General features: G+C 44.3%; 1 protein-coding gene across 1 annotated transcript in view; it reads left to right on the forward strand.

Annotated features, from left to right (window-relative positions):
* Window positions 1-2,424: 2,424 nt before the first annotated feature.
* The window catches only part of COLEC12 (collectin subfamily member 12), a 187,213-nt gene continuing 176,680 nt past the window's right edge, over window positions 2,425-12,957 (forward strand). The window contains exon 1 of the mRNA XM_082667283.1: window positions 2,425-2,551. Within this exon, the coding sequence (XP_082523409.1) occupies window positions 2,545-2,551 (7 nt within the window). The 5' untranslated portion in view covers window positions 2,425-2,544. The remainder of the gene's footprint in view (window positions 2,552-12,957) is intronic.

Here is a 12,957-nt window from a genome sequence, read left to right on the forward strand (position 1 = left end):
ATTTTTAAGGCTGAAAAATATTCCATTGTCAGCATGTGCTGCCTCTATTTTGTCCATTCATCTGTTAATGGAGACTTTGGTTGTTTCCACCTTTTGGCAATTGTGAATAATGCTGCAATGAACATGGGTGTACAAATATATCTATTTGAGTCCCTGCTTTTGACCCTTTTGGGCATCTATCCAGAAGCAGTATTGCTGGATCATACGGTAATTCTATGTCTAATTTTTTGAGAAACCATTATGCTGTTTTCCATAGTGGCTGCAACAGTTTACATTCCAACTACCAATGCACAAGTGTTCTAATTTCTCCACATCTTTGTCAAAACCTGTTATTTTCTGTTTTTTGAAAAATTTTTATTTTTTATGATAGTCATCCTAGTGAGTATGAAGTGGTATCTCATTGTAGTTATTTTTTTGTTTTGTTTTGGCCATGCTGTGTGGCTTGCGGGATCTTAGTTCCCCAACCAGGGATCGAACCTACTCCTCCTGCAGTGGAAGCGTGAAGTCTTAACCACTGGGCCTCCAGGGAAGTCCCTCTCATTGTAGCTTTGATTTGCATTTCCCTAATGATTAGTGATGTTGAGCATCTTTCCATATGCTTATTGGCCATTTGTATATCATCTTTGAAGAAATATCTATTTGAGTTCTTTGCCCAGTTTTTAAATTGGGTTATTTGTTTTGTTGTTGTTGAGTTGTAGGAGTTCTTTACAGATTCTGGATGTCAACCCCTTATCAGATATATGGCTTACAAACATTTTCTCCTGCTCTGTGGGTTGTCTTTTCACTCTGTTGATAGTGTCTTTGATGAACAAAAGCTTTGAATTTTGATGAAATCCAATTTATTATTTTTTTCTTTTGTTGACTTTTCCGTGTCACAGCTGTAATTTAGGTATTTTAAATGATTTTCTTCAATTCAAATACTGGGGCCAAAATTCTCTCCATTTTTCAGTTGGAGAAACTATTATGCAAAGAAGCTGATGGGCTTATTCCATCCCAACATTAGTTAGTAAGCTCTGGGCTGAGAATCCCTATTCTGGCCTCTTCAGGGACTCTCATTTGACATGCAAAACAAGGCAGGTACCTTGGTGAGAGCTGGAGCAAATCTCCAGAGTAATCTTCAGGGACCCTAGAGTTTCATCAAGCCCTAAAGTGAAAAAAAAAATTGCCAGTTTTTGTCTTTTTCTTTGCCAGTCATGTACAAGTTTCCCCCTAACGTTCTAAATAGAAAGCTTCTGGAATGGAGAGTCTGAAATATTTTAGAATGTATTCATTTCTGGGCACCGACTTTTACTAGAGCAAAGAATTCCCTGTTTAGAATGAATCAATGGACTGGTTACACTGTGTTACCAAGTTCTCAGGAGAGGAAATCGGAAAAGCTGCAACCACTGCCCGTGCCAGAATTGTATTTCTTTTGGTATGCTAACAAGAGCGCAAGTAATCTGTCATTTCACCATTGTGGAAGAAAGTTCCTCCGCAGCGCCCCCCGCCCCGCCCCCCACCAGCTCCACTCACCACTTAGTTTCTGCAGGAAAGCAATAAAGCAATGGGTCTGCTTAGGAGGGTTTCTAAAAGGAAAGATAAACACTGTGGGGCAACAGGATGGGCCACAATGAAAGGAACTCATTATGAATCTGCTCAACAGCCCAGCCTCCTTTCCTGGTAAAACTGGAGTCAACCTGGTCATTTCAGGGGCGGTGGGTAGAAGGGGGACTTTTCCAACCCAGAGGAGTGTGGTGGGTTTTTTAGTCTCTGTCTCTCTCTTTTTGAAGGTCCAAGAGTTGTAATCCTGCTCCGAGCTCTGCAGGGAGATCATCTAATGGTGACTTCGAACTTAGCGACAGCTCTCCCCGGGTGGCAGTGAGCACTGTCCCTTGTGTCCCTTCGGGGCATCAACAAGCGCACTTGGAAACCTGGAGCCTCGGGGAAGCGCTCGCCCCCTGTTTGATCCTCTAACCCTCCGTACCCAGGGCCTTTTGGGGAAGGGACGAGCTAACTCCGCCGTCCCCGTGACGCTGCTGCTCCCAGCCCTCTCACCCCACACTCTAGGTAGTCAGGGGTCTAGAAACAAGCCCAGCGGCCGCACGTTCCGTGCACCCCGAGGGTGAGCACTTGACCACCCTCGGGAGCCGCTTTCCTCCGACTTCGTCCCGTTTCTGGTCCAATGGGAAAAAGAGAGAACCGGGGGAGCGCGGGCGAGCGACGGCGCGGCGAGGGCGACGGGGCCCGGGCGGGCGCTGGCCTGCGGGCGGGCGGGGCGGGCGGGGCGGGCGCGGGAGGGCGCGAGGGGGGCGTGGGCGCGGCGGCCCGCGCGCCCCGGCGGCCGGGCCAGGGGGAGGGGCGCTGGCGGGAGCGGCGCCTCCCGCCCGGGGTGAGCGGCGCGCGCGGCGGCCCCGCGGCACAGAGCGCCAAGCGGGGAGGGAGGGCTGGAGCGCAGACGGCCGACGCGCGGCGCAGCTGCCATGGGCGCTCACTGACCCGCTGCTCAGCGCGAACTTCCTCGGCGGCGCGGAGCTCCCCGGCTGGCTGTGCGTCTCCTCGGCCACCATGAAAGGTAGGGCGGGCTTCGGGGAGCGCGTGAGGGGGCGAGGTGCATCCGGTGCGGACTTTCTCTGCGCGGAACCCCGGGGGACACCGGTGCTTGGTTCGTGCGCGCACCCTGGGGGCGCCCCCGGCTCCGGAGTCGGGTACCGCCGGAGACCTAGAGGTTGGGGTTTTGAAGCGTGTGAGTATTCCCCTCCCCATCCTGTCTCTACAAAGTAGTTTGAAGCCCCAAATTATTGTTTACGGATTCCAGTTCCCAACTTTTTAATTGAAAAAATATGCCCAGGAGAGTGGAGGCATCATCATTCTACCCACCCCCCCGCCCCAGTCGGTTCTCCGCTCTGGAGCACTCCCCCCTCTCCCCAGCGTCCTCTCCCTCCCCGCTGTTGCCGTTTCGCCGTCCAAGAAGTCGAAGGGCTGCTGGCCGGGGTTTTTCTCTGGGACTCGGGGATGTTCTCGGTGCGCCCTCCCCACATCTGGCAATGATTAGGTGCCCGCGGAGTTCAGCTGGCTTGGGAAGTGCGTTTGGCATCTTTCTCCATCAGACCCACTGACTGGAAAATAACTGTCCTGGGTTCCGCGTCCCTTCCATGTGCCTGCCTGCGGAGTTGTTGTGCCCACGTGTGTCCAGGGGTGACACAGTCCCCCGGGCGGTATCCTGTGCAGGCCGGTTTAGGGAAGTGTCAGATGTTATCATACCTTTAAACGGAATCGCGAGGAGAAGGGCTTCTCAGGGCAGCCTGTGTTTAGTAGAAACCCGAAGATTTGTCAGCAGAATCCAGATTTATATGTGAGATAAATAATTACAGCGGAGGCATCCAAGAGAGCTGTTTGGGGATGGGCCGGCGCGGTGTTTACACAAGACTGGAGACCTGGTTTTGCGTTAGGATAACACATTTCTGTCACCGCGCGGGCCAGGCTTGAGTGAGGGGGCTGGGTGCGAAATGCCATCTGACCGCGGGGACCGAGTTTCCAATCGCCCGAGACCACGCGATGCGACCGCTTTGACTTGCAAGCGTTGCTGACCGAGGCGGGCGCCCCGGGAGCCCCACAGACTTGGAAAGTAACTTTTGGCTCTAGGTTTCTCTGAAACGGAGTTCACGCTAAACACTCCGGAGCGGTAATGCCAGTTAGCTCTCCTTCCAAGGGAGTTCTGTGTCCTCCTTTGGAGACCCAGGGTAGGGAGGGGACAGAACACCAGGTGGAATGGGGCCCGCCCCAGGGCCAGAGAAACAAAAGACAGGATACTACTCTCTGGCTAGAGAATTTCAAAAGGCAGTGTTGTGTGTTCCTTCTCTCTCCATCTCGGTTTCTCTTCTCTCAGTTACCTTCTAGGAAAGGAGCACTTTCCTTAGCACTGATTGAAGGATCCTCCCAGAAAGGAAAGAGTTCACGCGGCTAAACTTTACTCTGGGGCTCAGTTACCATCATTTTAGCCAGTTAATCTTCTCATTGCTGGTCACTGAGGCCAGAAGGTTTTGAACTCTCGGAAAGATAAGCCAGCTACTCATTTCATCAGCTCCCATGTGTGTTCCGAAACTCTGAAAATCTTGTTATGCTTTTGACTGGGTCAATGACTGTTACTACAGTTTGGGTATTTTTCCAATGTTAATTCAAATCTGCAGAGGAAGACACACCTACAAGTTCTAAACATATTTTTTGCGTGTGTGTGAGGTTTACACTGCATTCTAGACCAGCTTGCAGACCCCCTGGAGAAGGTTTATTGCTTACTCTCTGTGGTCTGGGCACTGCTTCAAAGGCCCCTCTTACCTTCTGCCCCAGTGGGAGAGGGGAGCTGAGGGACTGAATCCCTGGGTAGACTAGTCACTTTGAAGGCCTCTTTTAAAACAACATATTCTGTGAGAGGTTTGCTTACCAACCATTGCCATGTAATTTGCATTTATTTGTCTGGTTTGTGAGATGCGGAAGGGGGGCAGCAGTAATACTTCTTTAGTACCTACTAAGTGCTAGCCTCTGTGCTCCACTCTCTATAAGCCCTCCATCGGTGAACCCTCTCAACAACCCTGTGAGGTAGGTATTTTAACCCCTACACTGTAGATGTGGAAAAGGAGTCTGGAAGAAATAGAAACCAGCCACAAGGAGGATGGTAGGCATCTAAAGACAAGCTTTGCCAGTTTCCCTGTGAGGCTTGGAGAGACCTAGGAGAGCAGATCCTGGACTAGACATCTCTGAACTAGAAGAAAAGTGAATCTCAGGCAATTAAGTAGCCAAGTAACTCGAAGTTGGTGCAGCAGCCAGGAAGGGGTGGAACCAAGAAATTGGACACAAGACTTTTGAAGCCAAGCAGAGTATGTGTTTAGCCAAACAGGAAAGCTGCCTTTACCATGTAGAATTATTTTGATGATTTGCCATAGGTAACCAATGCAGAGTCTTCCTTGGGTTCGTGATTATGTCGTATAGCTATTAAATCATTATGTTTAAGCCAACATTTCATTAGAATTTGATTTCCCTAAATAATAGAAGTCAGTGACAAGCCTTGCAAATGCTTAAAATTAAGGTAAAACATTCTTTAGCCGAATAGAAAATTAGTGGACATCTTAGAAGTTACAGAAGTTTATCTGCCAAAGCAGAAATTCAGCTACTATGCGAGACAGATACCTTTTCAGGGTGCCTATTTGACTTTCTAATTCTGATGTTTAAACCTGGGATATAGCCTTTGTAAAAACCCAGGCCTTTGTAGTCTAATTCCAGGTCTGCCATGAGCCACAGCGCCACCTATCTGTTGCGTTCAGCAAATATCTGTCTCTGTTCTATTTCCTCCATCTCTGGAGTCACAAGTACCAAAATAATGACATCATTATATATTTTCCAGAAGAAAATTACTTGCCTTGTTGCTGCAATACTTGAAGTGTTCCAAACTGATTAAAACATGAAGCTGGTTTTAATTTATTTCTAATTACATTTTCAATTAGCTGTACTGCACCATAAATTTCATGGTTTCTAATAAATATTCACATTCTTTATGAAGGAATCTGACTCCTCTAGAGTTAGGTGTGTCATTAAGAAGCCACACTTCTAGTCCTGGAAGTTGGGAATATTGGTGAGTTTTAATGCAGCAGCACTTGTTACCTAAGAGACGGCCGGAAACAACCAGGCGACCACAGTGATTCAAACCACTGTTCTAATTTAACACAGGGAGGAGGTTGGTGCCCTCAAAACATAGTGTCCAGCTCCTTATCTTTGTGCTTTTGTACGTAAACATTTCTGAAATGCTGTCTGGCAATAATACTTTTAAAATGCACTAGTAAGCAGTATGCTTCTCCTACTGCCTGTTGTTTTCCCAGACCCATGGTCTCTTTGCTTTCCCAGTGTCTAAAATTTCTTGTCCTTAACTGGGATAAGCAGGCACGTGTGTAAGGGCTGACTGCATTTAACATTGAAAGAATCATGTTTTCTGCAGGGAAATGGAAACAAAGTGAGACCTTTTTCCTTTCACTGTTTGGGAATTGGGGCTGCCCTTCCTCTGGAAGACAAATTTGCAATCCAATTACACTTTTGACTGTTAGTTTGAAGATGCTTGACATTCTTAGTCTGAGGTTTAATTATTGCTAAGTATAGATCTTCCCTGTGGTCTCCTATGCAATTTTCCAAGATTGTTCCCATCCCCTTACCACTCCTCCCCCCCCCCCCACCATGCGGCTTATCCAGCAATAATGGTGTGGATGGGAAAAGCTGGAGTATGATAGCTTTAAAGCTATAGCATAACTAGGTGTCTAATTTTCTGAATTAATGCTTATTCTCATTAAAACATTATTTTAAAACTGTTGATGTAGCTGCTGCCAAAGTAAGTTAAATGGCCTTTGAAGTGTTAATTTTCAAATGGGAAAATAGACATTTAAATTTTGTGATAGAAAAGTCTGTTTTGCCTCGGGTAAACCCAGCACATGAGTGATCTCTCAGGGGGACAGTTTGGTCCACATGTCTCCGCGTGATGGGAAAAAGAGGTCAGGTGCTAGGAGAGGAGCCCAGAGTGGGCAGAGGACAGTCTTTCTGCTTTTGGGGGGCAAATCAGAGTGAAAAGAATCAGGCAGTTGGGGGCCAGGGGACAGTGTTCTAGGTCATCAAAGTGATCATCTGTGAAAAAAGTCTACCCACACTGTGGGGTTGGCTCTACCAGGCTGGTCCTGCCTTTCCATCTTCTGCTCCTATGCCATTCCGAAGGCACAGGCTCTCTCAGCTTCTGGAATTCCTGACTGTGGCCTGGAGGCAGGGAACAGTGTTGTGAGTTGGAAGATAAAAGCCAGGGACAAGTTGATCTGTACCGTGGTTAGTACTGCAAACAACTTCTTAGGCATGACTGATGGGCCATTTAATATCCCCACTTACTATTTTTCCCTTTAGTAATAGCTAACATTTATTGAGCATCTGCCATACCAGGCATTATTTTTTTCTTCATTTTACAGTTAAGAAATCTTAGACTCAGAGAGGCTGAGTTACTTGTCTAAGGGCACTAAGCTAGTCAGTGGGGAAATTAGTATGCAAATTCGGACAGTCTGACTCCAGAATCCACATGTAACACCTCTAATTTAGGCTCCCTCCTAGCCACACCCTAATGTTTCATTCAATCATCCCAGCTTTGTTAAGTACCTACTGTGTGCCACAATCCATAGATACTGAGTGAGCAAGGTAGAAAAGGTCCTACTGTCTGGGCTTAGACTTTAATAACCTGGCATCAAAGGTCTGAAGAAATTGCTGTGCTCTTCAGCCAGTCACTGGAGGAGTCTCTCTAGGCTGGAGCTCCTGCAGAGATAAGGCGGATTCCAGGGTTGCTGCTTTTTGTAGAATTTATCTGCCGGGAGGTTTTCTTGTGATTGATTGAATGAGTGTGAATGGCTCCCTAAAGCCATGGACTCTGGAAACAGCCCCTGCATTGTTTTGCTGACAGGTTTGCTGTGAGACAATGAAACATTGTCAGAATTGCTTTTCAAGAACAGACTGTAACCACCAGTAGGTGATCAGTAATAATAATAATTAAGTGACCGCCTGGAGGGGTGGGATAGGGAGGGTGGGAGGGAGGGAGACGCAAGCGGGAAGAGATATGGGAATATATGTATATATATAACTGATTCATTTTGTTGTGAAGCTGAAAGTAACATACCATTGTAAAGCAATTATACTCCAATAAAGATGTCAAAAAAAAATAGTGGTAGTAGTAAACAAACATCTTAAACAAGGGATAGGGAGATACTGACATTCTTCATAGAAAGTATTTTATTGTTCACTGTTGATAACACAGTTTCTAACCACACCAACAATCCAAAGCTTGCAGGGGGTAACTTTTCAATCAAGCAGTGATTTGATTTCTTTTTAAGTGAATGATGTTTGAAGGGCCCAAACCAAAATACTACCTTGAACAGGTCCTGCTGATTGCTTAAGGGACCTTTGTAATTATATAGCAGTGAAAGGAGAAATTAGTAATCCAATTTAAAATTCCAAAGAGATCCTAGGAGCTTTCTTAACCCCTGAATTTATCACAAATAGTCAATCAATACTCTTAAAAACTATGAAGGAAATATGTTTTTCAGCATGGGAGGAGATTTAAACATTTATTTATTTATTGGACTTGGATATATTAAATGACTCCTTTATACTTCCTGAGTCATTTGAGATTATAACCTTGTATCACGTGAAGTCATATGCACTTGCCTAAGAGGTTGGACATTTGACATTTCTGTGTGAAAAAACTAACTTGTCATTGGTTTGTGGAAATAGATGCACTTCTTTGGGTGTAACTCACTTCCTTGTGACATAGAAATGTTTGGAAACTAGCTGATGTATATATATACACATATATATATATAAATATATAACATTTTATTATTCAAAGGCAAAATAATCCAAATTTATAGTTAATAATATATACTTAAAATGTAGCCGTTTCATAAAATGTAATTATATGTAGTGTTCCCAGGAGTTGAACCTGACAATTTTAGTGTGGTGAAGAGTGTGGGCTCTGAAATCAGAGGGCCTGGTGACCACATGCAAACTACTTAACCTACTGGGGCCCCCAGTGTCCTCATCTGTCAAATGGGGGAGCTACTGGATGCCTTTTTTTGGTTTTATTTTTGTTTTGTTGGTTTGTTTTGAGGATTAAGTAGGTTAGTATAGATCAGTTGTTTAGAATGGTGTCTAGCACCTAAGGAGAACTCAAGACATTTTAGGTGTTAGAATACTGTTTAGTTATAACCTGCTGCTTCCTCCAGGCAGAACGTAATTGCCAATTATGAACCATCTTATGTTAAGTTAATCAAGTGATAAAGTTTCTACAAAGAAGAAAAAAGTTTGGTTTTGAAATGAAAGTAATTTTCAAATTATAAATGTGTGGTACAAAGACCTGGGGGATGGGAGAAAACTGTGCTCTTTATGGGAAACAGTTTTACTATTGGTCCATCTCCAGCTGCCATCACTTGTGTTATTGTCATGTAGTCAGAAATCAGCCCTACTGAAAATGCATGGACCATATTTACAGTGAAGTTTGTAACTATAGTGAAAATGGTACCATTTTCTCATTTGTTATGATCATGCTAGGAAATTAGAAAATATATGTAAATACCTTTAATTTGCTTAGGAGCACTAATTTTCCTGGAGCGCTGTTGTTCAGGTACCTATTGATGGTGACATAATGTTTTTAAAGATTTGTATCTCAAATCCAGTGTCCAGTTTTGTCCAGTAAGGATATGACATCAAAGAGTCAAAACATAAAACAAATTTATCTGTAAATAAGTCTTAGGACAGATGTATGTGTATGTATGTGTTTTTAACCATATGACATCATGTCTATTTCATTGGTAATGTTAATTTTCTATTAAGCTGTCGTTTCTATTTTATTCATTATTTAAAATTAGGCCACCAAGTCCTTACTAGCTTTCACTTATTCTTTATGTAGTATATTATTTAAATATATTCAAATATTCTTTATATTAAATATAGTTAAATATTCTTCATTTAGAATGTTATTGAAATATAGTCAGATATTTAGTATGTACATAGCCCCTGTCCTCAAGGAGCTTGCAGTCTGATGGGCAGGGTAAGACTTATGCATAAACAATTGGCATTCAAGATAGAAGGAGAAAAGTGCCTTATTTGAGGTTCAGATAAATGCTGCTGTAGGACACAGGAGGAGATGGCTGAGGACAGGGATATTTTCCTTTGGAGGGGAGATTCAAGCTGATTTGTTATCTCAAATTATATTTCATGTTTCAGGTTACATTGCTCTAATAGTAATTAGAGGCAAATGGTGCATCAGGGCCACCCTGAAACCTTCAGGTAGGACATTTCGATGTGGGAGATGAGAGAGAATCAAATACAAAGTTTTCTAGAACTTTGTCTCCTAAGCTCAATTTTGGTCCATCATTCGTAATTAATTATAGTATGTTACTTTGGTATAATTGTTTGGATAACCTAAACATAAAGTTAAATGATTTCAGAACAAAACAGCTATATCAGTTTTTGTTTGGTTTGGTTTGGTTTTTAAACAAAGACTACTTATTTCGTGTGTGTGTCTCCAGAGAAATGGACGGCATTAGTTTTTCTTGCCAAATGACCCATGCGGTTGACACCTTTCCACGGTCCTTATAAAATCTGGGGCAGGGATTCAAGTCCTCATCCTGACTCTACTTGACCAAGGTGATTAGATGAGAAGGTCCCTCATAAGAGAAGGGGAGACATGTCACCTCCCCTGTAGTTACTGTGAATGGTAGATGTGGGGGTCAACATTTTGAGTCCCACATTTATTTACTTTTTAAGTTGTTGAAGTGGGCCTGCTGGAGGAAATCTGGTTTAGCCTCCACTACCAATTTAGTGGTAAAAGTTACCCAAAAAATCCCTTCAATTTTGTTGAATGGTAAAGGAAGGAAAAGGGTATCATATCTCCTTATCAGAAAAGCAAGTTTTTGAAAAGCATCAGAATTACGAGTTGTGCCACAAATTGGAGTCACTTTATGTCTTTACAATTTTTTTTAAAAAAATTATTTATTTATTTATTATTTTTGGCTGTGTTGGGTCTTCGTTTCTGTGCGAGGGCTTTCTCTAGGTGCGGCAAGCGGGGGCCACTCTTCATCACGGTGCGTGGGCCTCTCACTATCGCAGCCTCTCTTGTTGCGGAGCAGTCTCCAGACGCGCAGGCTCAGTAGTTGTGGCTCACAGGCCTAGTTGCTCTGCGGCATGTGGGATCTTCCCAGACCAGGGCTCGAACCCGTGTCTCCTGCATTGGCAGGCAGATTCTCAACCACTGCGCCACCAGGGAAGCCCTGTCTTTACAATTTTGACTTAAAAAAAAAACCCTATACCATTGAACCAAAAAAGGGATCCTATTGCTGTAAAACATAAAATTCAGAAAGCAGCTGAGTAATCAAAATAAATGTCTTGTACTATTTGGAATAACCTACAAGTATTTTTAGTAGCCTGTGGGCTACCACACTGTTTTGTTCTAGCAGTGATCACGCTACAGGAGCTGGGCCTGCATCAGGGTGGAGACAATACAGAGTGGACAGCAGTGCTGAACCCGGCTTGGAAGAGAAGTTTAAATTCAGCCTCGCCTCTGTCCACGGTCCTTCCGCCTGGCCCCTAAAAGCGCCGGAACTTGTTCTGATCAGTGTGACATTTGTCAGAACCTACTCTGTGCCAGCTAGTGAAGGCTGCGAGTCCACACCTTCTGTGCTGTCGCTCTAGGGTGAACTCTGCTTGCTGGCTCTTTGGAGCAGGAGACCTTTTCTGGTGGTCAGTATCCATTGGACCCGAGCACTTTTCTTTTTGTCTACCTGACTTTTATCTCCCCTACACATTCCCTTGTTTTGTTTGCTTGACTTTAGTTCTTATTTTTATCAAAGTTAGAGATGCGCACAGTTTAAAGAGTCAAAGAATATCACATTTATTATGAAAAACAGCAGTTTCCTGCCCAACCCACTTCATTTCATCATTTCCCAGTCCCCAGAGGCAACCTCCTGAGAACATTTTTTGCATTTTCTTTTGGCATTGACTTTTCTTTCAGTTCTCTACCTAGAACATACCATCCCCAAACCCTGTAGCTTCAAACAACAGATGTTTATTTGTTCATGACCCTGCGATTCGGGCTGAGCTTGGCAGGGATGGCTGGTTTCTGCTTCCCGAGGTGTTGGCCAGGCTGGTCATGGTCAGCCTTGCTCCACGGCTGGAGCATCAACGGGGTGGCTGGAAGGGCCGAGGGCTGGCCGGGCTCTCCCCTTTCCTTCAGAGTCTCTCATCCCCCAGGGATCCTCTCTCCTCAGGTGGCCTCTGGTCCAGCAGGGTACCTGGACATTTCCCATGGCAGCCAGCTGCCGAGGGGGTGAAAACAGAAGCTGAAAGGCAGAGGTCTTGGAGAAGGCCTAGGCCCTGAGGTCACCCACTGCTACTTCTGGCCAATACCATTGGCCACAGCAAGTCACAAAGTCCTCCCAGATTCAAAAGAGTGGAAATGGACTTGCACGTGGAGGGATGGAAAAATTGTTGGTGGCTCTTAACGTGGATGAGCTACTATGGTCCCATGTCCTTAAGTGACATGCTTTTGGCACTTTTTGGTTTTATTATTATTTTGGTTTTAGGCATTATATATTGACTTCCCTTTATAGCAGATGAGGATTTAGTTCTTTTACCCTTCACCTCCACCTGACAACCATCACGGACACCTCCTGTTGCCCCCTATCATCCCAGTATAGTTATATCACAGTCTGGCCTAGATCAATATTCAGTGTTTATATTATTAAGACGATGTCAATGCTATTAACAGCTGACTTATATTTCTCTCTTGCATAACTGCGTTTCCTCTGGAATTGGTAATCCTCTTGTTATTTTATTTGTTTAGCCTCCCATGTATGTTTACATCGACATTCACCCCTGAAGTCTCTTCCACTGTCCTCCATCTCTGTGCAGTGTGTTCAAACATAGTAGGTATTACTGCATTTTCATCTTCTTGAAGAAATCTTTCCTGGACTCTTCCGACCTACTCAGGGTTAGGGTTAAGGTTAGGTTAGGGTGCACACATGCATGTGTACACACACACATATACGCACATACATCTTTCTGGGTTTGTTCCTTATTTCAGTGGAATGCTTTCTCCAATGACTTCTCGAGAAGAATGAGAGGTACGTTTTTGAGGGATCTGTTAGGTCTGAAGAGGTCTTTATATTACCTACTCATTTAGTTGAGAGATTTCTCTGTTGGAAATAATATAGCCTTAGAATTTTGAAGGCACTAGTTTCTTCTCCTTTAGCTCCAGTTTTGCTGGTGAGACATGTGAAGCCATTCCTTTTCTTAAAAATTCTTGTAAGTAATTTTTTTTTTTCTGTCCAGAAGCTTTTGAGTTTTCTCTTTGTCCACGGGGTTCTGAAACTTTATGATGATGTACCTCGGAGTGGATCTTCTTCCTTTCTTTGTGCT

Source organism: Grampus griseus, assembly GCF_964374135.1.
Source record: "Grampus griseus genome assembly, chromosome: 12".
Classification (NCBI taxonomy): Eukaryota; Metazoa; Chordata; class Mammalia; order Artiodactyla; family Delphinidae; genus Grampus; species Grampus griseus.